Source organism: Dipodomys ordii, unplaced genomic scaffold (assembly GCF_000151885.1).
Source record: "Dipodomys ordii isolate 6190 unplaced genomic scaffold, Dord_2.0 Scaffold119, whole genome shotgun sequence".
Lineage (NCBI taxonomy): Eukaryota > Metazoa > Chordata > Mammalia > Rodentia > Heteromyidae > Dipodomys > Dipodomys ordii.
The window spans coordinates 3,980,149-4,006,782 of record NW_012267335.1 but is presented as its reverse complement, the minus strand read 5'-3'; the positions used below and the strand labels follow the sequence as shown (position 1 = coordinate 4,006,782).

General features: G+C 40.1%; 1 protein-coding gene across 4 annotated transcripts in view; it reads right to left on the bottom strand.

Annotated features, from left to right (window-relative positions):
* Window positions 1-26,634, bottom strand: part of Inpp4b (inositol polyphosphate-4-phosphatase, type II, 105kDa) — a 354,826-nt gene that overhangs the window by 179,361 nt on the left and 148,831 nt on the right. For 3 of the 4 annotated variants that reach the window (XM_013029535.1, XM_013029536.1, XM_013029538.1), the window contains exons 7-8: window positions 9,790-9,840; window positions 2,445-2,524 (exon numbers count right to left, since the gene is read on the bottom strand). In XM_013029535.1, coding sequence (XP_012884989.1) covers window positions 2,445-2,524; window positions 9,790-9,840 — 131 coding nt within the window. The remainder of the gene's footprint in view (window positions 1-2,444; window positions 2,525-9,789; window positions 9,841-26,634) is intronic. The other variant, XM_013029537.1, reaches the window with a different exon arrangement.

The following is a 26,634-nucleotide window of genomic DNA, read 5'->3' as shown; positions in this document are numbered from 1 at the left end:
CAACTCAAAAGGCATTATTACAACGTTCTAACATTCTACTTAGTGAGTACAGTATTTAATTGTCGTTACTTGTTCAGGTTCTGCTAATGTCATGGTTCTAAAGAGTAAATATACATCTCTTGCCTTTTAAGGTTTTCTATAGGAAAAAAGAATCAATTCCAAGGCACTTGATTTCCAGATCTCTCTGAACTCAAAAACACATATAATACAGTAGGCACATTAAATCATGGCATTACACAAAATGAGCAATGGAGTCTGAATTACCTAGCCAAAAAAGTTCCTAACAGAGCATCAGACACAGGTCAAAATGTCATATTTGCAAAGCTTGAACTGAACACACAGATAAGGAACTTCACCATCCTCAACTAGTAACCACAATCAGCCTCTTGCTTTTTAGTTTAATTCTATGGTTTAAAAATAATGACTGGAATATTAAATGAATAAAAGAAATAATTAGTACATATGACTGTTTAAGAAATAAAACAAAAAAAATTTTTTTTTACTCCTGACCTAGTGTTCCTACAATTCACCACTTCAGACACAGAGCAAAGGAAAAAAAAAAAAAACGAAGGTAAATTATATCAGAAATAAAAGGCAACACCGTGTACAAGAATTTTTTTAAAAAAAGTATGATACATTTACAATCTGGCTGGCTTGAAGGACGTTAGCTGAGCACTGAAGGGCAAATAACACCACAGCCATTTCAAAATCCGTCTCCTAAAATTAGTGTTTTTCAAGAAGACAATCCTTGATTGTTCAACTTGTATCCTTTTACACAATCAAGACAAAATGACCTCAAATCAGGGTGTTGAAATCAAAGGTGGAAATCTGTAGTGCTTTTGACTCAATGTGAAATGTTTGTATTTCTTTTTTTTTAATCCAAATATAATATGAACCCTTGGGCTTCCGTTCTCAGGTTACTAGGCTGCCTCATTTTCATTTCACTAGGATGTTCTGGTGTCTGGTTTCCTTTCCACAGCAGGGTCTCTTCGGAGGACTAGCCTACAGGTAGGTCCCTGCCTCTGGTGTTAATGCTGGTGACTCAGGATGAAGAAGGGGACAGTGGGCACACATGCTGGAGAACGCACGCAAGCCGTTAGCAGTTCTCCGTTAGATCTGTGTTTGATATCTTCTATCACACATCCTGGGATCTGAAGGTCAGTTCCAACGGATGTGCGAGGATGATGGTATCTGGGCATGGTATCAGTGACATGAACAGCTAGTATTTTTCAGCTGGTCATCTGACACTTTTAATTGAAAAAATAACAGTAGAAAATGTATTGGGAGTAACATCTGCAAACCATAAAGATTTTTATGTTTCCTCAAATAAACCATAGCACTACAAAATGTTGAAGAGCTCAGACCTAAAGGAAGTTAGAAACAAGGGAGCAGCCTTATTAGGATCCACAACACTCATTGATCTGCTTGCATATTACAATACTGCAATACTATCCAACCACCATGCAGAAATACAGAGAGAAAAAGAGGAGAATGTAGAAGAATACAGTCCAACATAAACCATAGAAACTTGTCATATGATAAAGTAAGTGCAATGAAAATGAATAGATTTGATGAATTAATTGCTAGTTGCAAAGGTTGTTTGTGGGGGACAGAGTCAAGCAAGACGCTTTCTAGTGCCCCAAAGAGCCCCCATGTTCCTTCACAGCAAGAGCCTCTTCAGATTTACAAATAATGCCCTAAACATTTTTTTTATCCACTTGAACTCTAGGGCGGTATTCTTTATGTGTACTTAATTATAAAAGTTATAAAATTTTTAAATATGCTGTAAATTTTAAAAGAATTTTAAAATTCTCCTTAATACTCATCTTCCTTAATACTCATCTTAGTAGTCTGAAGTGTTCTCAGTATTAATATACTCTTAATATTAAAATGTTCTTAGTATTAAAAGTACTCAACGATTTCCTAAGCAATGTTATTATCTTGATATCTCAACCTTGATATCAAAATAATTGTGCTCATACTCAGAATTAGCTATAATCTACTGTCCATTTTAATGAATCTATTCTAAATGCTCAGTGTTTTAGGTTGAATAGCATAGCAACAAAATGAACGAAAACAATCCCAGTTTACTCTCTACTACGATAAAGCTACAATACTGCCTCTAACAAGCACATTTCAAACAGACTTAAAAAATAACTTTTGGTGCGAATATAATGAGGTAATGCCATCATAATTTAGGTGTACCTTTTTGAAAGAATTTCATCATCTTAATGATAGTGTAATGATAGCGAATAACCTTTCCCAACCTGTACCATGAACCTGGTGTGAACCTGGATTATTGCTAGTTCATAATAACTTGTTGCACAAAGTCACAGGCTATCTGAGAGCTGACATCTAACCCCTGGGAGACCTCTGACCCTGAAATGAAGCCTGCACATCACAGGCTCCACACTTGAACAGTGCTCCTCCAAGGAAGGACTCACCTCAGACCCAGGGTCAGCAGCTGCTCCTTTGACTTCAGTAACTCCCCGACTTGAAAGACGGTAGAACCCAAGAAACTTCTCTGAAAATCAGAAAGAAAAAAATGCCTTCTATTAACTTCTGAGGTCCTTAATATTTTTGTTGTCGCACCAATCACACAGCCTTAGTCTTTAGACAAATAACATACAGAATCTGTTAGCCTGATAAATACTTCACTGACAGAAATACAATTATTAATAGTATCTATCCACCTCAGGGGGTGAGGGAAGAAGGGTGAATAAGTGTACCATTTCTGTTCAAAAACAAAGAGATTCCTAGCCTGGAAAATAACTACATGCTAAAGATGCCAGGTAGGACTTTTCCACTAGTCATATGCTTCTCTCCAAAAGAAAACTATAGTGAAAGAAGAGCTGATGAACTTCAGTATTTACCAATGCTGTTGTTCTTTGAGTCTTCTTCAAATTACTGAGTGCAACAAGTTTATACTCCAGATATGAACAAATCTGTTACTTGGAGCTATTTTTATGTGGGACACTGGACAAGATATAAATAGAAAGGCTATATTTCTCCTCCATCACAGAAACATTCAAAAGCATTTGTTTCCTTAGCTATTGCTGTAGTAAATAGCATGAGACAAATTCAGTCCCCTACACACAAGTAAAAGGTGCTTCTTCCGTTATCCTTTCTGAAATTGCTTTTTAGTATACTGGGTATCAAATCACTTATGTTTTCTAGTCTTGCAGTCAATGTAAAGAAGAAAACTGTTATTTTTTTCTATCTCAAGATAAGAACTTCCATCTCTTTTTACTATTCCTGGCTATTATTATATAAATAACATAAACAATATTGATCAAGGTCCAAAAAAAACCCCTAGCATTACCCATCCGTTATCATTACCTATGCGTCTGCTGTCTCGGCATGTGATATTCTACAAAAGTCAAGGTTATTGTACTGACTTTCTCTCATCATAGGATTACTGCCAGACTTCACTTGTGGGAGAAACTGAATTCAAGGGTCTGAGAGCAATGGCATGTTTTATTTGTTTGTTCCTGGACCTGGGGTTTGAACTCAGGTCCTGGATGCTGTCTCTGAGCTTCTTCTGCTTAAGGTTAGAGAGCTCTGCCACTCTGAACCACAGCTCCACTTCTGGCTTTTTTGGTGATTCATTGGAGATAAGAGTCTTCTGGACCTTCCTGCTCAGGCTGGCTTTGAATTGTGATCCTCAGATCTCAGCCTCCTGAGTAGCTAGGATGACAGGCCCTAGTATTGCATGGGCACTCAGCACAACTGGATTTTGTTTTTAACACTTCGTTAACATAGCATTTGTTAAACATAGCTACACAAGGACTCAGTCAGAAATTGCATGCATTTCAATTTTCAAGCCCATACCTTCAAAGAGCTACTTCAGGAAGGCAAAAATGCAAACATTTGGGAACACATTCAGCTCTTAAATGGGAAGTGTCTAATATTTAAGAATGGCAACCCTGATGAATTTGTTTGGAACTAAATGCTAGTTGAGACACCAACTTAAATAAAGCTCAGGGAATCTGAGATTCTCTTATGAGATGAAAAAGATGAGGGAAAGAAGAGGTTTCTAGGAGTGAGGCAATGACTGGAGCAAGGCAGAAGAGTAAAGGTAGGGCTTCACCAACAAAACCTGCAGAAATGGACAGACCTCACCAAGGGACTATAGAGCCAAGCAGACATTCAGGAACCAGACCAGTTAACCACCTCCTCATTCCCTACCATCATCCAATATTTTATATTTAATTGCTTATGTTTACACCTCACAAATAATGGTGATTTGGAGATCTAAAATAAGCTTTATTTTACTTTCTGATAAACTTTCCTGCCCAGAACAAGAGTGGGCATGTGAAAAACATTCCCTGCCCAATAATAAATGAATGGCACAGCAAAGCGTTCAAGAAAGTTATATTTAACAGATGCAGAAGAAATACTCTGTATGCAACTTACAAATCACTGCAGCCCATTGAAATGGGAACAAATCAAAATAATTTTATAGCATATATATTATGTACTTTTTTTGAAATGTTTATTGTAAAGGTGATGTACAGAGGGGTTACAATTACATGGTTCAGGTAATGACTACATTTCCTTTTGAACAGGGTCACCCCTCCCTCCTTCTCTCTGTTTTTCCCCGGTTGACTTCCCTCCCTCCAGATTGTATAGTTAATTTCCAACATAGTGTCTAGTGGCTTTCACTGTTGAATCGGTTCACCCCTTGTCCCACCATTTCTGTTTCCCTCTCCCCTCCCGAAACCAGATAAACTTATACACAAGACAAAGAGTACAGAAATAAAAACAGCAAAGAAGGGAATAAATCAAAGAAAAAAGGAAAGAAGAAAAGAAAGGGAAAAAGAATCACAAACAGTATAATAAAAAACCTCTGCCATTTCTTGGAGTTCATTTCAATAAGTATCATGTTATATGATCATCTGAACATAGCTACTGAGCCTTTGAGATCCTTTCCTAAGAATATCCTCCTTTATTCTCACTTGTGAATGTTTAGTTTGCAGTTTATGCTTCATTAATCATGTCCAGGTGTAATTATTTGTCTTTTACTGTCCATTGGGTTTACTTGTAGATTTACAGCACATTCTAGTTAATACAAATCAGAGAAACCATGCAGCCTATCTTTCTTTAGGTCTGGCTCATTTTACTTAGTATAATTTTTCCCAAGTCTTTCCATTCCTATTATAGTATACTTCCAGCATTTTGTCATTTATAGATGCATCATTCCCTTTCTCTTTCACTGATAATCAAGGGTTTTAATTTAAATGCCTGCTTCTCTTTCACTGTACTCAAAAACTCTTAACACATTATAAATTTTATGCTGCTAGACAGGTGCTGGTGACTCATGCCTGTAATCATAGCTACTCAGGAAGCAGAGATCTGAAGATCCTGGTTCAAAGCCAGCCCAGACAAGAAAGTCTGTGAGATTCTTATCTCCAATTAACCACCAGAAAACTGGAGGTGGTGCTGTGACTCAAAGTGGTAGAGCACTAACCTTGAAAGAATGAGCTCATGGATAGTAACCAGAGCTCAAACCCCCTGATCAACAACAATAAAAGAAAGAATGACATTGCCCCACTTGTTAGGAAATGAAAAGACTTGGAAAAAATTATATTAAGTGAAGTAAGCCAGGCTCAAAGAAACATAGGTCTCATGGCTTCCCTTATTTGCAATAATGTCTGGGATAAGTAGAAAAGGTCAAAAGCTATGTACATATGACCAGATGAGATGAAGTTAAGCGAAATGAACCTCAAGATAGGGACACAAGTGGTTTTTTCCTTCTTGCTATTGTTCCTAACATATTTATAAGGTACCATGTGATTATTTTGTTGCTTTGTATGTTCCTCCCCATGGTATTACCCCTGTTTTCACTGTATTTGATGTCAGTCTAATTTGGGGAGGGAAAGAGAAAAAACAAAATGTTTAAATAGGGATGCAGGTTGACGCATTGCAACAATGAGATGTACAAGAGGCTATGTTGAATAACGAACTTTACAGTAGGGGAGAGGGATGAGTGTAGTTGAGGAGGTGGGAGGGAAGGGATGGTAGGGGAAAAACAAAAGAGGAGGCCACAATGCTTGATTCGAAATGTACTCATTATCTTGCTCATGTAACTGTAACCCTTCTGAACAGTATTTTCATAATAAAAAAACTTATAAAAAGAAATTCAAATTGAATAAATCCTGAATCATTACAAAAATAACAAATAAAATACATTTTATGAGGCCCTCCAATTCCTAATTATTTTCTATTTCTAAATCTGTCTATTTTGGCGTTTTCTAGGTAGGGATGAGGAGCCTGCGTGTGTCACCGTTTTGAGGTGGCCCTTTTCAGCCCAACTCCTCCCGCTCAGCAAGGCTGGGCGGGAGGGCTATAATTAGACAAGCTCCAGACGGGCCATATGGCACCACTAGCTGTGAGCAAAACTGATGGCCAGAGCCACCGAACGCGTGTCCCATCCACCGGGCCAGGGGCTCCCCAGGAAGCTGGGCCTTGGCCTTTCCATCTGCCCAGGGAGAGCACAGAGTGGGAAGGGACCAGGACCACTGTCACCAACGCTGTCACCGCCGCTGCCAGCCCCACACGGACAGTGTGTGTGCATACCCAGGCCTTCCAACCCAATCCAGCTGAGGAAAACCAGTCATGCTAACTGTGATCTGAGATCATATGAACCTCACTATGAAACGCTGTCAAGTCAGAGGCAGTGCTGGATGCAGGCATTCGCCTAGTTATTCTAAAAGTAAAATAATGGTATTGGGGGTTCCAGGCTAAACACAGGAACAGCAGCTCCACATTCTCACAATAGATCAGTTTCACACCACAACACCCAGCAAGAAAACTTTCTACACCTTTCCCTTGGCATTAAGTTTGCTTCACATTAATATCAAGAACACTGGAACCCTCCAGTTAGAAAACAAATCATCCATCAGGAGTGTGGCGTGTCTGGCCACTGGGCCAACTAAGGCCCACACACCACTGGGTGCACAAAAGCACACACATGTGCCACTCATGCTCTGTCAGCAGGGCTGTCTGTTTGTACTGGGGGTTTGAACTCACGGCCTTGTGCTTGCTGGGCTAGTGCAATACTCCTGAGCCACGCCTCCAGCTCTTCTATTGACAGCACGATATGACTTACAAAGGCTATAAATATCTGTATGGCCCTTGGCTGACAAAAGGCTGACAACTGTAAAAGAATGGAATCTTCTTTGTTTCTCAGCTCTGAGTTCCCAGAGAGGGGAAAAAAATGGTACTTATTGCTAATGGAGGAGAATTGCAACCCAGAGCTATTTTTATCTTTGCTCCCCCTGTGGTTGTAATCATGGATTTTAAGAGAAACTTTAAAAAATATTATGTTTCAAATATAATTAAAGGGACAGCCTTTCCTGTGTCTACTTTGATGCTGTTTCTATCAGGGGAAGAATAAAGACATAAAACACAAAGCTTCATTGAAGTTAGAGCTCAGACGTTTAAAGTATGGCCCTGAATTAGTTATTCTACCCACAAGTGATAATCTGGGAGATTTTCCTGACTCTTGCCTCGTTATTGACTGGCCAGCATTGAAGCTGTCATTTCTTTGTCATTCCCAATGGTCTGTGGTCCTGTACAAGTTACCCCAACTCTGGGACTATGTTCTCATGATAACTTTATCTTTTTTATTTTATTTTATTTTATTTGTGAACATACTGTACAGAGGGGTTACAATTGCATGGGCAGGATAATGGATAACTTTATCTTGAGAAATCAAGAAGCCTAGAAAAAGCACTTAGTATACTCCCCAAAAATAACAGGAAAGAGATAATCAGTCTTAGGATGCAAAGTAATTGAGATAGGACACCCCACGGAAGATGCTTTACAAGTGTCTTCTGTCCAACTTAAATTCCCCGCAAAAGGCAGACGTTGACCCAAAAGAAGAGGAAAATATCTAGGAAAAAAAAGGTCTGCAATGCAGAAAGAAAAATACATGAGTAGAAATAAAAAATTAGACTCAGAGAAAATATAGTTAGGAAGGCATTCTAGATTTAAAAAAATGCAAGATATAAAACTTCAGGTCCTCGGTGATTACTGAGAAAGCATTTCTGCAAGCTCAGATTTGTGGAGTGTCTACAGGATGTTGTGGCTTGTTAGGGCATCACATGGGTGCCGGGGAAGGAGCTGGAGCCCATGAGAGGAAACTAGTTTTCACATAGGCACAGAACTATTAACAAGCAGAGAGGCTGACTCAGAACCTCTAGCCTCTCTGCCTGTGCCTCACTCACAGGGTAGGTGGCAATTCTTTCTCTCCTTCTGACACGCTCCCTGTCTACTCCAAACAAGGCTCTGGCCTCTTGGTTTTTCCTGGTCATGACAATCCAACACTCAGAATTATTGTACTGGCGCACAGACCCCAAAGCAGATAAGCACTGATACATGATTTCAATCGCCCAGTGCAGAGTAACAGCCAGGAAGCGAGTGTGTCGTCTCTCCCTATTTATGGAGTATACGGATAATCAGCCTATCCCGCCCTCATCAAGGACTAGACCCAAGTCACAGAGTCCCTCCAGTGCTCTCGTTGATCTCACAAGGCATTGACTTAGGTGGAGGCCTTCTATACACTATAATTTGCAAGCTCCTCCACAATATTTCCAACTCCTGTCCAGAGCCAGGCTACCAGAAGGAAAAATCATTTAGCCTTAACCCCTAAAATGGGACTACTTCAGTGGAGATATTCTCCAAGTATAAATACCCACTGAATTTAGAAGACTTAGCACGAATAAAGGAACATGTGACACAGCACATAATTTTGTATTGATTGCATTTTCAGATGAAAATACCTTATGTTAAATAAAATACATTAAAAGTAACTTAAAGAAAGGGGTGATATTGATCAAGATACATTGTACTCATGTAATCCCTTAATATAAGTACTGAAAGATAATACAAATACAATTTAAAAACAGATAAGAAGAAAAATACATTGTTTTTAAAAATAATTGTCCTTTTAGTAAACTGGTTAATATAATTTTAATCATAATATAATTTTAATTTATTCTTTATAAACATGGTTACTAGAACATTTATAATTATTTATGAAGCATGCCCTTTGTGCTATATTCTATTTCTATTAGTTACTGATAGTTTAAAAGTTAAATAAATATATCAGCAATGCCTGACCTATTCCTATAAAATTCTCCCTCTCTCTCTCTCTATATATATATACATATACATATATATATATATATATGAGATATATGCTTTGAAGAGCCAAAGTGGATATCATAAGTCTGATATACAGTGTATACACATATAACTTATCAGATAGGCCTTTTCTAGGTATACTTTCTTCACTCTTATACATAACAGATGTGAGTTTTCATGGTTTTCCATCCCATAATAAGGGAAAAAGAATACAAAGACTATTAACATTAAATAAAGGATACCAGAAAGGAAAAAAATGGAAGGAAATGTATTAGAAGTTGATAAATAATCCTCAACAAATCAACAAGTTCTTTATGGTAGTCATTTACTGTAGAATTACATCTTAACTATGAATACATTTCAAAAGAATACAATTGGTAGCAACTTGACTAATTCATCAAGAAACAGCTTGGAAGTGGGCATCAGGGCCTCACATCTATAATCCTGACTACTCAGGAGGCTGAGATATGAGAATCGAGATTCAAAGCCAGCCTTCGGCATGACAGTGACGGTGCCTGCTAATTTAACTCAGTTGTATTTGTCAGCGATCAAGGAGTCAGGAAGCCAGACACCATCCAAACGATGAACTTCAAAGAGCAATGTGGGTGCCTATTTTCTTTTTAAAGACAAAATTCTTACCCCAACTTCTGGTGGGGGATCCTTGTGCTCAGGTTGGACACTGGTTCGAACCTATGGAAAAGAAAACAAACATCTTCTATAGGATTTTAGTAGAAAGGAGAGCAGAAGCTTCATATGGGTGGTAGACTTCGATTCTCTTCCTATCCTGCCAATTCAGACTCTTATGGTTAATCATTAACAAAGGCGCTGGCTCTGTCAGCACCCATGCCAGCACAATAAAACTGCCCTTTTATGTGGTCTTCAAACTTCCTGATTTTCATAAGTAGACTGGGCTGTTTAGGATTCTCACACATCACATTCTTGTTGAATACAGAGATCTCTAGCATTTAGGCTAATCAATCACCTTTCATCTCTTCTAAAATGAACCACCATCCAATGACAGCCTTCGGGTAGAGGACATAATCCCATGCAGGCTTAACAAGTATTCCCCAAATGAACTCCAAAACCCACATATCTTCCCCCCTCACAGGAAAATTCTGGACTGAAGAATAAGTCCTCAGCATCTGCATTCATTTGAAAAGTAATTTTGATTTGGGGGAGGAGTAAATGTCAAACAATCAGCCACCTGGGAAGCCTTTCATATAATCACTCTAAGTAAAAAAAAAAAAAATCCTCTCCTTGGACAATAAGTAAACATGGATTTCCAACGGACTGGTAAGTCTGGATCCTAAACAGCTGTTAGAGCTACCCTGGGGGCATCTATTCAAATACACATGCCCCAACCTGTCTTCTGATTTTCTAAGGCTAATGTAGAACGAGAGTCTAGTTCTCTCAAGAGAAAATAGGATGCTTCAAACGGAAATAAAAATCACAATTGTCTTTCTCACTTCAAAAAAGAAAAAGATAAGGACCAGAGTAAACTCAAAACTTCAATGAACATGAGTTCATTTGAAATGCAAATAAGACAAGCCAGCTAAATGCAGTGTGCAAGCAACACTGGTCTTAGTGTGAGCAGGAGGTACAGGGGCTAGGGAAGCAGCACCCCAGAAGCACTTGATGGATCAAGCATTCAAGGGTCATTTTAACAAAGTCCGCAAGAGTTGTGGGGCTCCTGAGAGCACCAGGTTAAGGATCTCAGAAAGAAACGATTCCTACCTAAACGACACTCAAAGCCTTCCTAATGGCTCATTCATCCTTAACACATCTTCCATTTTCTTGAAAAACAGTCACAAATCATGGTTTAAAGAAAATAATGCCTTTGCACTTCCAGCTTAACCCTCCTCCTTCATTTCTTAGTTTATGGCAGACCCCACACTACTTCTTGCACATTTTGTCAGTCCTCAGGGCTCCAAATTGTTCATCAGACCCCAAAATAGATGACAGGAGAGATCCCACCAGAGAAACTATGCTAGTTTATAGAGCACCCTGAACTCAGAATTGCCTGAGAGCACTCACTGGCTACAGCAAAGTAGCTGCAATAAGGTTCTTGGGGCCCATTGGATCGTTCATCTCATTATCTAAGAGCCATCAGCTGGCTCGCTGTGGTTGCTGTGGACCATAGTGGTGTGTGTGTGTGTGTGTGTGTGTGTGTGTGTGTGTGTGTGTGTGTGTGTGTGTGTGTGTGTTGACTATGTATATGTTGCATATAAACACACATTTTCTCTCTCTATTTCTGTATCTAGACAGGTAGATAATAGATAGATATGACTATAGGTAGTGATCTCTATAGTAAATATACATGTGTATGTAACACACCTACACGTATGCATGAGCATATACATTATTTTAAAACTGTGACTGCCAAATAATACTTTCCAAAGACATAAGTTGAATTTACAAATAAAGAATAAAATGACAGAGACAGATAAGAATCTGCATATACAGAATTGTACAAAATATTTGATTTGGATTATTTGTAACCATTTATAATTAATGATGCACAAAGTATGAATAATATTGACAACTAAAACATGGCCCATTAAAATAAATTTATATCAATTTTTATCATTCCTTACAAATTTGAGTAAATGTACAAGATGATCTTATTCCAAAGCCATGAATGTGAGAAAACTCAAAGGCATTTATGGACTAGTTTGCCATATTCTGTGCATGTATTTGAAGGGGAGAAAGAGGGAAAGGAAGAACCAAGAAAAGTGAACTTTCTTTCACGTTATGTAATGCTGGTATGAGTACAGTTGTAGCACATATTATCCTAGTTACGATTCAGCCATTGTTATAATCACTCAGGATCACAAAAAATAAAAGGCAGAGAAGACAAAGGGTTTTGATATTGTTGCTGCTGTTCTTTGAACCACAGGCAAGAATGTGACAAGGCAGAAGGCAAAAAAAGAATGATTGCTAAGGCGCGTGAATTGTCCAAAACTTATCAGCAAGTCTTAGATAATGGTCTTATAATTTTAATTTTATGATACATAAGCAAACCTAAGTGAGTTAGACCATAGAATCTTAGAGATAAAAGAAATCAGGGTAACTCTGGAAAGATCACCTACCTATTCAGTAGGAAATTTTTAGGTAAAATATCTCAGGAAAGTACATTTAGAGTTTTTTCTTTAATACATTTAGCTTCCAGCCTATAATCTCACAAATCAGTTTTGTAGAGGTGGTATTGTAAACTCACATGCCTAAAGATTCTAGGCTACCTGCTTTCACTATATTTGATGTCAGTACAAATTGTGGAGAAGGGGAAAAACAAGTCATTTAAGGATAACTGTGGACCCATTACAACAATGAGAAGTACAAGTTGTCATGTTGAAAATGAACTTTGCAACTTTGGTGGGGGGGGCAGGATTGGGTGGGAGGGGAGGCTGGGAAGGGATGGGAAGGGTAAACAAAGGAGGAGGCTACAATGCTTGATAAGAAATGTACTCATTATCTTGCCCATGTAATTGTAACCCCTCTGTACAGTATGTTCACAAAAAAAAGATTCTAGGCTAGTTCAGTGAATGGAAAAAGAGATCTGTCTGTGAGACACAACAGGGGTTGTAGAAGACTGGCAAAATGGAAATCGCATTCCTGTCCCATTCCTAGCCTCCAAAGAAACAGCAACCATCCAGCTCGGGATGACTGGAAAACTCCTGAAAAAGATGCCTTCCGAATATCAACAGATCCCAATTCTCTTTGCTGGAGGGTTATTATTACTGTTTACCTCTGCTTCCCAGACGCACACCTGGTACATAGGTCAGTCAACCAAAGCAGACCAAATGCCATTGCGAAAACAAATTTTGTTTAAAAACAAGTGCTATCCTGAAAGAGTTGCTGTTAACTGGCAGCATCTTGTTGCTATACAAAAGAAAATGCCTGGGACAATGCACATGTACAAAAGATGAATTGTGTCACAGTTTCAGGTTTCAGGTACTGGTGGTTTGGCCCTTTGCTTTGGTCCCCTAGTGGTACATCAATCACAGTGGCGGACAGGCCTGTTCTCAGGGCAGCAAGCAGGTGAAGAGAGACAAAAAGAAGCTGGGGTCCTAATATCCTGTAGAACACCCCAAATCCAAAGTGTAACATCGGCTTGGACAACACATCAGAATCAAGTGGTAGATGTTGTTGGCTTTCCACTCATTTTAGTGTCAATTTATAAGCTACATCCTAGGGTAATTAAATCAACATTGTTGATGGGAACAGATGAATATTTCTTTGCATGACTTTTTTGGCTAGGAAGTTACTTAGTAATGTTTTCTAGTGCTAGGCAGCTGTCAAAGTCCCCAGTGATATATGCCAATGTGTGTGGAGTAGGAGAGGATTGTGGGATTAACACAGAATACAGCTGGGCTAGAACTGGATGAGGACTTAGATGATTTGTTTCCCAACGTTCCTATGCTGGGGCCCATACTATGCGTAACTAAAAACGTGACTATTTAGAGATGGGAGTTTCCATGAAGGAATTAAGTTAAAAGAGGCCCTTCAGTCAACAGGATGGGACTAGAATTAGAAGAGGTATCTAGAAGCTCTCGTACAATAGAAAGACTATGTTAAGAAGGTGATCATCTCCAAGCCAGGGAGAGGTCTTGGAGGAAACCCACCTGACAGTGTCTTGACCTTGGACCTTCTAACTCTGGACCTGTGACTCTCTGGTACTTAAATACCTAATCTGTAGTACTCGTTATGGGCAGTCTGAATAAACACACTCATTGGTCTTCTAGTACTATGTACCTGTCAGACAGTATAGGCTGGACTTCACTCCAGCCCTGAAGGCTCTGGAGCCTTTGAGATGCTCCTCTAGCATTGTGCCCCATACAGCCTCAAAACGTAGGCTATGCCTTTAGACCAAGACCAGCTGAGAGGGAAATGAAGTCCCCTTTGGTCCCCATTCATCATTTCAGTGACAACCATGCAAACCAGAGCCTTTGAGGAGGTTTCTGTTTGCTGAGTGCTCCCTTCTGCTCGGCAAAGCCTTGATATTCAGACTTCTAGCTAAGGGGAGGCTGTGTGAACAACCCCGGGCGGGAAATGGCTTTCAAGTCCTCTCTGTCAGCTCAGCATTCCCTCTGGGCTTCCTCTCTTGCCAGCTTTCGGCCCTTCTCCCTGGTTTTCTGATCACTATGAGGCTGTAGGAGTTTGACTGCTTTTTCTAAGCCTTCATCTAGCTCTGTAGCCTCCTGTAAAGCACCAGAATTCAGCAAGGTTCTTACTCCAAGGGGAAAAAAATGGCCTCTGATTTGAGCCCTGACGTCTCCATTTCTCACATCACACAACCCAGTGGCAGAATGTTCTGAAGATTTCTCTTTCTCCAAGTAGCCCCGCATGTGGGCAAAACCTATTCTTCAGAAACTCTCAAAGAAAAAACATGTCCTGGAGGAACAGTCTTTGCTTTCTGATGGCTCACCACCGAGCGGGATGCTTTTGTTTTCCAGTATTGGGGCTTGAACTCAGAATCTGTGCTTGCTTGGCTTGTTTGCCCAGCTGCCACTGGACCCCATAAGCCATGCCTCAGGCTCTGCTTTTTGCTGGTTATTTCTAAGACGAAGTCTTGTGGACTTGTCTTCACTTTGAACCGTACTCTTCTAGAGCTCAGCTTCTTTAGTAGCTAGGATTAAAGGTGAGAACCACTAGTGCCTTGTTAGAAGTATTCTTCCTTGGAAAATGTGTCTACTTAGTTGTTTCTGTTTCAATAGCAGAATGATGTGTTCAAACATAACATTTGTAATCTGCCTGGGTTTTGGTTTTCTAGGTATTTCCAGAAGAGAACTGCTTGTACTTACCACATCCTACTCAGGATTAACTAATCATTCAATTATTCTCTCTCTCTCTCTCTCTCCTCTCTCTCTCTTTGTTTCTGGTGGCAGGGCTGCACATAGGCTAAACACATACTTTTCATTCTGAACTAGCATCACCAGCTTCTGAGATTTAGATTTTATTAAGTTTAGGGATAGGGTCTCACTCTGTAGCTCAGGCTAGTACCCAAACTATGACCTTTCTGCTTCAGCCTCTTGAATATTGGGGTTACACTGGTATCCATCATTCTTGGCTCTTTGAACTTAATACATAAAAGTTTCTGTCAACCTAAGGACTTTTCCCACATGTGGCTAAAGGATGAGAATATGATAGTCAATAGAACAGAGTTTGTTGTGACTAAAAAAGGAAAATAATTTTGAATCCGTGTCATACTAGTTAACCAAATCCATTCTGACCAGTAGCTCTTAAATAGCATTTATTTCAAATACTACTACTCAAATGTGATGCAATAAATCCTGACCACTAATGCTATATTGGTCATTATTAAGAAACTGTGATCAACTTTCAAATGTCAACATATATTGCACAAAAGTTGGCATATGACATTCTCTAGAACTCTAAGACTAAAAATAAAGTAATAGTTAAGCTAGGTTCCAGGGGTTCATACCTGTATGAACTACTACTCAGGAGGCTGATGTATGAAGGATAGTTCTTTGAGGCCAGCCAAGGCAAAAAAGTTCACTAGATTCTAGCTCTGTAATAACTAGCAAAAAACTGGGAAACAGGGATAGAGATGTGATTTCGAACCCCAGTACTACCAGAACAACAAATGAATGGAAAGAATGAAAGAAAGAAACAAACAAAAAAGAAAGACACAAAGGAAAAAAGACAAAGAAAGACAGAGGAAGGAAGGAAGGAAAGAAGGAAGGAAGGAAGGAAGGAAGGGAGGAAGGGAGGGAGGGAGGGAGAGAGGGAGGGAGGGGGAAGACAGATGGAGTTAAATCACAGGAAGGCACCAGTTTAGTTTAAATGCATCTAATCTTAGGTGTTTTCCATTTCTCTGAAGCAGCAGTTTTTACCCCACAGCTCTTCAGTCACATGGGTCCCCTTATGTTTAATTGGTGGCTCTTTAAGACTTCTAATTTTTCTCTATGAACGCCCCATTACACTACAGTCTACCAGTCATACAGGAGTTGTGTGGCTGTCCAGGTTAATGGTGGCTGCAAACGGCGCTCCAGAGGTGCATAACTCCGAGTTTTGCTGCCGTTATCCACGTTCATTCCACTCCTGTTTCCAACTATTGCAGGATCTATTGCAGGCAGGTGAAAGAATATGGAAGAGCAGAAATATCTGTAGATATTCTCTTCCTCTCTCAGAAACTTTCTAGGAGATCCAGGTTTCTGCTGAGAAGAAGAGATGCCAAGGCATGAGCCAAAAAAAAAATACTCTACAGCTGCTCTGAGAGCTCAACATTCTGCCCTCCAACTCTTTACATCTGGATCTTTCTGACAGGAATACTAGGAAAGCAAAGTCTTTCCAGAACCTACTGTTTTTCTTGTATTATGTATAAGAGAAGTCCTATGCTGTGCATGTATCTAAAGCAAAAGGGACACATTTCTAAAGAGCTGTGGGTTTAATGCTAGCAGATTTCCTTTACATGTCCAGAAATGTTGGAGTTGTTTTCAAATGGGAATAAAGAATAATGGCATTATTAGTGCTGTAATAGCACAGTCTAAAAAGTCCTGCAGACAAAAGCTGATAATTCATTAAACAACCACCCGGTGTGAGTTAGAGCTCCATGCCTGCTGCCACATGCCACGGTGTGTACCGGGAATGGTCCCGGAGGCACATCTGCCAGAGGTCCGGAGCTACTGAAAAGCAACGAAAACGCCATGAGGTGACGCCTTGGGGGAAGTCTTTTTTTCCCCACAGTTTCAAACTGGTGTCATTTAGTTGTACAAGGAAAATTGATTTGGTTGTGGACCTCCACGCAGGCAACATGCCTTCACTAAGCTTCAGAAAGCGATCAACCACACAGGGTATTTTGAGCATATTCACTCTTCTTCACCCTCTCCATTTACTTCCTGCTCCTCACTAGTGCTGTTACCCCAGAGAGGTCCTTTTTCTTTTTTTTAACAACCCTGTCATTTGGTTTTCAGCGCATGCTCATTGGTCAAGGGGTTTTAGCCATGTCTGTGTATGCAGTATTATTTTCATCAGATTCATCCTTGGGCTCACTCTGGCTTTCCTCATCCCCAACACTACCACTAGCCAATGCCTTTCAGTGAATTTCATGTCTTCAGTCACCGATGGGACATTCAGTCACTGAGGATCTGCAGTTGAAGGGGGCCCGGGGACCCCAGCATTCCCACCATGACACACAGGACCAATAACCGAACACGGCCTGAGACCTCATGCGCTGTGAACCTCAGTCAGCCTTTCCCCTTCACAAGCCGCTTTTCTCAGGTGTGTCCTACAGTGCTAAAGATGACTACGACACTCTCAAAGCTCCACATGCAGAAGTTGGTAATATTAGGCATTAGTAATTAATATTAGGCATTAGTAATATGTGCAAATATTATTATTCAACATCAGTCATTCCTCAGATCCTTTCCATAACCGCTCCCATCTTCCTTCTCTACCACTTCGGCGTACAAAACTCTTCATTCCACAGATGACCACGTGAGGTAACGTTAAGCGAAATGTACCCCAAGACAGGGACACAAGTGGTTTTTTCTTTCTTGCACTATGTGATTCGTTTGTTTCTTTGTATGTTCTTCCCCCATGGTATAATCCCTGTTTTCACTGGATTTGATGCCAGTATTCTGCACCTTGTATATACATTTTTGTAATTTGGGGAGGGGAAGGGATATTGGGGAACGCTTCAATGGGGGTGCAGGCCGACCCATTCTGACGATGGGATGCACAGGACACTATTCTGAAAACGAACTTTACAATGTCGGGTGGGGGGAGGACAGGGGGAGGTGGGGAGGGAAGAGATGGTAGGGGGAAAACAAAGGAGGAGGTAACAATGCGCACTATGAAATGTACTCATTACCCTAGTCATGTAACTGTAACCCCTCTGTACAACATTTTTACAATAAATATATATTTTAAAAAATCATCATACTCTTATTCAGAAAAGTGGAATGATCATTAAGGCTGATTCACTAGTTTTATCAATAGACCTACATGGAATCTATGCTACTCTAGAAACTTGCTACACAGAGAGGAATCTTATAACTGGAAAATAAAGATAAGAAGCAAAGTAAATATGAACACATGTAGGCTCAGGTTCAATTACTTCAAGGACACATATGTTAATAGTCTGTTTGTATTGTCTCATTTAATTCTTATGGGTCTGTGTCACATTGTTATTGCTTTGTCTGTTTGTCAGGTAAGCAAATTGGACTTCAGAAAATCTGAGTAATTAGTATAGGATTTCTTCACCAATGAGTTACAGGTTGGACCTTCAATGTTGTTTCTGAGGGCTAGACTTCTTCCACAGCAATGTGTTTCCAGACTGATGGTGACTCTAATTGTCTTCCCTAGGGCTGCTTAATGAGAGATTTAAAAATCAAAAATCTATTAGCCTGAGGGAATAGACACAGACACAATTTATCACATCACCAGACTCAAAAAAGAAAGAAAGAAAAAAAAAACGTACCACCATTCCGTATTAACAGCCTCAATTAGGACCACAGTCATGAGCTAATGAACAAGACATTATACAGAGAACAGCAATATCAACACAAGTGCATGTCCATTCATCTCTGCTCCCTGGAAGTCATTTGTCCCAACCATATAATACTAAATAATTTCTAGGTAGCTTCAAAGCTACTGTGAGGTAATTAACCACTTGGATCTTGGGGACTATAGTTAAAATATAGTAAGGTCCTGCAAAAATACAAAGTATGGTGTTTTTTTTCATGAATAGTGGAAGAATGTTTACTTAGGCTTGAAGAGGGGAGGCTATCAACATAGATAGCCAAAGAAATGTTATTCATCATTTTTAGCCAAAACTGGGATGAGTATTCTAGGAACTCCAATCTACCAACACAACAGATCCTTTCTTGGGTTACACCAAAGCACCATCATTTGGGCAATGAGCCTCAGCTCTGGCCTCATTAGATTCATGTGGAGAAGTGTACAATGCAGCCTTCTGGGCCCTACTTGTTTGCGTTCCTTTCACTGGGTCATGGCTAGGCACCGGGCATCCTCTTTCCCTGCTTTTATTTTAAGGTGCACACATGAATTTCAACCTATGAGAACACAAAGCTGAAAAGAAACTATTCCTCCAGGTTACATGGCTAGCCACCAGAGGCCTAACACCTCCAGCTGGATCTGCTATGCACGAAAGGTAATCCCTCTCTCTGAAGTATTGTTTATAGTTTCCAACTGAAATCACAATCCAAGACCACTACACAGAAGACTAAAGAGAAATTGAATCCCAGTTCCCAGATGCTCTGCAAGAGAGAGAAACAGAAGAAACACACACCATGGGCAGTGGCCAGGGTCTGCTATGCGAATAACTTGATATCTTCACTCACAAAGCTATTAAGCTCAGGGTTGTGGGCTCTTCCTTGCAAGGTGATGATAAGTACATGTATTGGAACAAATGTTTTTACAGTTTTGAAAGACTGACTTAGGAAACTTGAGAAGACAGTCCCATTAAGCTGAGTGTTTAATTATATATAATAAGCCAGGTGCATCATGAGTACTCGAGGGCAGGGAGTGTGCGGTTCTCAAGGATATTCAAACCGGGGGATCTGGGAGGTCAAGATTATTTCCATAATCATACTCAGATAATAGCTTCGTTTTCATCTCTCATTCTTTCAGCTGGGTATCGTGGAGTTTTCCAGAAACTATGAGATGTGGTATCGCAAAGGTCACACAGAGAAGCAGACAGTATGGATACAATGCAGGTCTTGCCTTGCACAAACACATTCGCAGAAGTAAACCGGTGACACTCCCAGGGGCCATGGGGTTTTCAAAACATGTGCTAGTCTAGGTCACGCAGAAAAGGTCAAAAGCTATGGACACATGACCACAGAAGATGATGCTAAGCGAAATGAACCCCAAGATAGGAACACAAGAGGTTTTATCTTTCTTGCTGTTGGTTTTAATATATATATATAATGTACTATATGATTTTTTTTGTTTCTTTTGTATGTCCTTCCCCAATGGTGTAACCCCTGTTGTCACTGTATTAGATTTCGGTGCCCTGCATCTTGTATATACATTTTTTCTAATTTGGGGAGGGGAAGGGAAATAACAAAATGCTGAAATAAGGATACAGGTTGACCCATTGTAACAATGAGATGTATAAGACACTATGTTGAAAACGAACTTCGGGGTGAGAGGGGGAGAAATTGGGGAAGTGGGGCGGGAAGGGATGGTAGAGGAAAAACAAAGGAAGAGGTAACAATGTTTGATAGGAAATATACTCAATACCTTACTCATGTAACTGTAACCTCTCTGTACAGTATCTTTACAATAAAAATGTATTTTAAAAAACATGTATTAGTTGACATACAATAGGATAACTTGTAATGATTTCATATGAATTAATAAATGCTCTGATTTGGGGGACCTGAATTTCAGTTTGAGAAATATCCATAGTCAACATAGCACATGTAAGCAAAAGTTCTCAAGACTCTCAGTGAATTTTAAGTGTCCAGAGATCAAGTGTTTAAGAAACCTTGTCAGAGTGGGCATCTATGTTGGGTCAGTGTTACCCTTCGCAAGAAGGCCCTGTACTAGAGCCTGGCAGTGGTGGATGTTTACTCTCTGCTACTCTGGACCTCAGTGGTTCCCTGTTTCATCTGCTCTCACGCTCTTCCCTACCGAGGCACGTGCTAATCTGCCATGCATAAGGAATAATCACTTCATGAATCATATTCCAGCATCAGAGAGATGCTATCCAAATAGTTGAAGCAGGTAAAAATAGTGAGAAACAGCAATGCCATAAAAAAGAACTTGCTGAGGGTACTTTAGCTACCCTGGTGAGGGTAGTTTGCTGAAAAAAAGGTGACTCTGGGTCAGACTCATATAATGAGGAGGAGCCAGCTCAGAGAAAATAAAAAAGCATAGTGTTCCAAGCCAAGGAGGCATCAAGTGCAAAGGCTCTGCGAAGTGACAGAAAGCTCAAAGAGAATGAGAGGAAAGAAGTAGGAGGGAGAGCTGCGGGAACATGGGGCTCATATTGTAATTACAATGGAAACTCTGGCAGAGTTTTAAACCAAGAAGTGATGTGATCTTTTTGATGCCTTAAAAATAGCATCCAATAGGTGGAGAACAGACGGAGAGAGGTCAAGAGTGGAGGAGGTGCCACAGGAACTGTTTACGAATTAAGAGTCTTATCACCATCCCTCTACTTCTTCCTGAGTTGGGATCAAGCTGGGCATGTGGGTTTTAGAGGAATAATCATTCGGTTATGAGAGTCATTCACTTCTGAAAATTTAGAGAAAACATTTTTATGCAGAGAGAATAAATTGAATATAATTTCCTGTAAGCATAACTATCTTCAGCTATGAAAATAATGTATAGCTGGTTATAAAAATTGGGGGGGGACTAATTTTAATTTAAATAAGTTGTGTACCAAATAACAAATGCTCTACTATTTGTGATCTTTTCACATGGTGAATATGAACTAAAAGCAGCACAGCTCTTAAAAGGTAAGACTATTGCCAGGTGTCTGTGGCTCACTATTGTAATCCGTCCTACTCAGAAAGCTGAGATCTGAGGATCACAGTTTAAAGGCAGCCTGGGCAAAAAAGCTTCTGAGAGTTTTATCCCCAATTAACCACCAAAAAGCTGAAGGTGTGGCTCAAGTGATAGAGTACCAGCCTTAGGCAGAAAAAGCCAAGGGATATTGCCTAGGTCCAGCGTTCCAGCCCCAGTACTAACAGTTCCAGGTACCTGTCATGGGACCCTGTGGGGGAGGGAATATGGTAGAGATCTTAGATCTCCAGAGGGCCTGGTCTAATGCAAACAAGATTGCAGGCACCTGCTTAAGGTGAGCTTAGTGCATAGTGACCTACCAATCAATAACTTGAATAGAGAATCATTCTTCATCTTACACGTCAGAGGGTAAGACAATGTCTCTGGAAATACTACGTTAAAACTCATTAGAATTTTAGTGTCTGAGATAAGAGGAGTCCAGCACTATCTATTTAACCAAGTTCCCAGAAGTGGCTGAGGAACTCTTTAAAAATGAGTGGAAAGTTTGGTCATGGGAAAGATACACGCATACACCCCCACGAATCTGGGTCTCACGACATAGCTGAGCTCCAGGGTCAGTACTAAGTGCCCTGGCAGCTAGTGCTGGATGTTTCTAAATTTTCTCTATGTTTGGAGTCCCTGACTGTGGTCTTTACAGGCCACTCAGTGTCTAGGAAAGTTCTTCTACCGGAGAATGGAAGAAAAAAAAAACCCAAAGGTTACTAGTCCCCATGTAACCCTAAGGTTACTAGTCCCCATGTAACCCTAAGGTTACACGGACTCATAACTAACATCCCATGTTAAAGACTAAGCTTTCAGAAAAATTTTCCATTAGGAGATTTGAAAAAAAAATGTGCCAATTTAAGTGTATTAACATGGCCCCTAGAAGCTAATGCTAGACTAGCTGTCTTGCATTGTGTTACTCTCATAGCTTATTCCACACAAAGCCCCAGAATTCTACCATCTTTGCTTATATTACTGTGTTTTGGAGACCTCAGATGATTTTATTTTTAAAAAAATGACATAGGTATTTACCACACAATGCTAGTCTTTCTTCGTAGACTCTCTTCAAAATAAAATAGGGATGACAACTGTGCGTAGACACACAATACAGTGCTTGGAATAATAATTAGATTGGCAGCCTGCATGGACGCACCAAAGGGCAGGAAGAGAACAATGGCATAGGAGAAATGTTAATGCTATTTGTAAAACAAAAGAGGCAAACGTCTCATTAACTTCGTACACTGTAATAAAGTATGCTGCAATAAGGCATAACACATTTGGTAAGGAAGTCAAAGGAAAAGAGAAAAACAGGATGGGTTTTTTTTTCTTTCATCCTCATGAAGACCACCATTATGATCCAAAAGACACGAGAGCTAGACGAGACCTTACAATGGATGTAATCCAAGTTGAGGAAACGGAGGCTGCTCATGGTTACACGGCTAGTTCTAGGTCCCTCCAAATTTCATTCATAACAAAATGGTGCTGAGGCTCTGCTGTGTTTTATCCTTTACAGACTTCTAAAACCATGAGCATGCACCCATAATGCCACTGAAACCGACAGTGACAGGGAGAGCCCATCCACACTGGTCATGGGGAGCCTGTCTGATCTGGGGAGCAGGGCTTCGGATCCTTTCTGTTCTCACTCCTCAAAGTGCGGTGCCACCTGCTGGAAATGCACAATCTGCTGTCTTGCCTTGCACTGAGTTTCTGAATTCAAATCAGCACACTAACCATCCATCCTGAGGTAGTCCCTGAGAACATAAAGGTCTGAGAAGCCCTGACACCGGGGTCATACTCATTCAATGTGGAGGAGAGCTTGCTAACTGACCAGGTCTTTCCTTTCTATTTTTTACCTCATTCTCCAGAAACTAGACAGCTGGAAAAATAATAAGAGATTATTTAGCATACACTAAAATATATTTTGCTATGTTTCAGAAGGGCTTCTCATCTATGTGAAGACAAGAAGAATTCTACATAAAGGCCCTTTATTCAACTATGAGATTAAATAGGACTGTATTAAGATGCTAAATTCACCTGTCTTCTTGCTGTTTATTTTTGTTTATTGTACAGTCTTTACTCAGGTGGTCTACTGCCTTCAGTTTTTCCAGGTGTACTAAAGTATCATTGATAAGTAAAATGGAAGATATTTACTGTGCACATGTGTTTTTGACAAACATGTATGTTATCATAAGCAAGCTGATTAGCCTATCTCTCTCCTATCCAATGCCTTTCTGTATGTATGTGTGTGAGAGATGAGAGTTCAATATGTTCAATAGAGTACTGTTGTTAAATTCATCACGCTATGCATGGGACTCAAAGCTTATTCACATTTGTACCTTTTGAACTGACATTACTTCCTCTCCCCGTCCCTGGCAAGAACCATTTTAATTCTCTTGCTTTAGATTCTACATGTAAGTAAGATCATATAGTATTTGTCTTTCTCTGGTTTAATTCACTTAGCCTTATAATACCCTCAAGGTTTATCCATGTCACAGCAAATGGCAGAATTCTAATAAATGAGTCAGATGTCACCGATCAAAACATACTTGGGTGGATTCCACATTTTAGAGTATAGAGTTTCAATGAACTTCAGAGTACATGTTGTCTCTTTAAGATGTTGCTTTAGCTTCTTTCAAACATATACGGAGAAGGGGATGTAGCTGGATCATATGGGAGCTCTGGTTCTGAGATGTTTACAGCACCTCCATACTGTTTTCCATAGTGACTGCACTTTACTGACTGTCTACATAAGTCCCTCAGGGAGCAGCAATCCCTGGGCCTAATGCTGCCTTGAAGCTCCTTTAGAATTTTGGCCTTGGAACCCCTCCTGGGACAACTGTCTGCAGTTGAAACAGAGTGGCTGATCCTCTGGCTGCTATTTCCTGGGAAACATGCAGAAGACTCTCTGAAGATCTGCACACGAATTCCCAAAGCAGCAGGAGGAGCTATAAAAAGAAAGGCATTCCTCTGCTTCTGTGGGATCCTCCTCCTGTCTCCCATCTCCTTTAACAGTGACTCAGCTTAAACCGTGCAGCGATGCAATTAAAAAAAATAAAACGCCAGCCAAGGGCTTCCTGGCATCTGCTTTCCTGCCCTCACTTCAGCTCAGGCTTTATTTCCTAAGCCAAGGTATTGACTTCTCACGTGCTAGTCCAGTGGTTTAACTCTGCAATTTAACCATTATTCTAAGAACTGTTTTGTTGTTTCCTCCTCATAAACCAAAGCTTGCTTTCCCTTGGCTACCTTAAGGATGCCATTGCTTTCCTAGAATGAGAGGAAACCAATCCTCGTGTGAAAGAATACTATATATTCACTATATATTCACATTTACTATATATTTACTATATATTCACATTTCCCACTAAGCTTCTGATGTTTAAATCCTCAAGTACTGACATGCACTCTGTGGTTTAAAAGTACTACTGGAAAACCCTTTGAAAGGCAGAGCCAACCACCAAACAGGAGAATATTGAGAAAGGAAGATGCAATTGATTTTAAAAAGCTGATCATCCATGGGTGCATCTCTAAAGCCGGCAATGCTAGCCACATAGAAGGCAGAGATGGAGGATCATCACTGGAGGGCCACATGAGCAAAATTAAGTGTGTGAGACTGCATCTCAACCAGTGGCTGGGCACCGGGGTGTGTACCGTCATCCCTGCAGCACTAAGAGGCACAGTGGGAAAGTCACAGCCCTGGCCAGTCTGGACATAAAACAGGACCCTACCTCAAAAATAACCCGTGCAAGAGGAGACTGGAGGTTGGAGGTATGACTCGAGTGGCAAAGCACCTAATGAAGCAGGAAGGAGACTCGAGGTCAGTCTTCAATTTTACCAAACAAAAATCAGCTTGTCCATTTCAATCAGAAAGAAAACTGTTTAATCACCAAGGTGCAGTTGAGTAAGTACCAACAGTTACTCTGTACAGCAACTTTTCCAGCACCCTTTTAGCCTCTCCCCCAAACCACCACTACCCCCACGTCCAGACAATCACTGGCCTTTGTTAAGATTTCTTCTCCTTCTTTGGAGTATTCCCACCAAAGAATGCACCAGAAAGCAGAAGAAAAGTGTGTGCTTTCTTTTCACCTACTTTTATATTTTATATAAAACACAACGTATATACTCCTTTGTCCTAGTTTATGTTATGACCCTATTCTGAAATTTACCCCTATTATTTCATATTTCATAGCTAAGGTTCATTGATTTTCATGGACAGATACTAACTTATACAACCATACTATGATTGTATCTTCAATACTCTCGATGGATGTTGGAGCTATTTCTATGAATTAGTTGGAATGAACTAAAATAAATTGCTGTTATGAAATTTTTTTTAATTTAACTTTTAATGTAAAGGTAATGTACAGAGGGATTATAGTTACATATGTCAGGTATTGAGTACATTTCTTTTTTGAACATGAGTCACCGCTCTCTAATTTTCTCCATTTTTCCCCTCCCGGCCTTTCTCTCCTACCCCAGCCTGTATAATTCATTTCCAACACAGTGTTTCATGAGTATCACTGATGAATTAGATCACCCTTTGTCCCACCATCTTGCTATGAAACTTTTGCAAGGGGATCTTGAGACTGTGAAGAAATTATTTTCTAAAGTACAGATCCAGAAAAAGAACGACAGGTTCTTTAGCAATCAGATCTTTAACAGGGCTTGGACTCTTCTCTGTTTTTCAAAATCATGTACTCTCTGATCATTACTAAGAAAATTTCACAAAATGGCGAGGCTTTTTTAATTTTTGTCAACTGTAGATAGATAATTACCTATCTTTCTCTGATTGGAGTTTTGTTTTTCCACATTTAAAGACTTATCCTGTTTGTAGGAAGGGGTTTCAATGCAACATGTCAGTTGGTAATTGCAATATGCCTGATCAGTATCAACCTGCCACCATCCTCCCCATCACCCCAACCCCATCCAGCCTTCAATTCACCTGCCACCATCCTCCCCATCACCCCAACCCCATCCAGCCTTCAA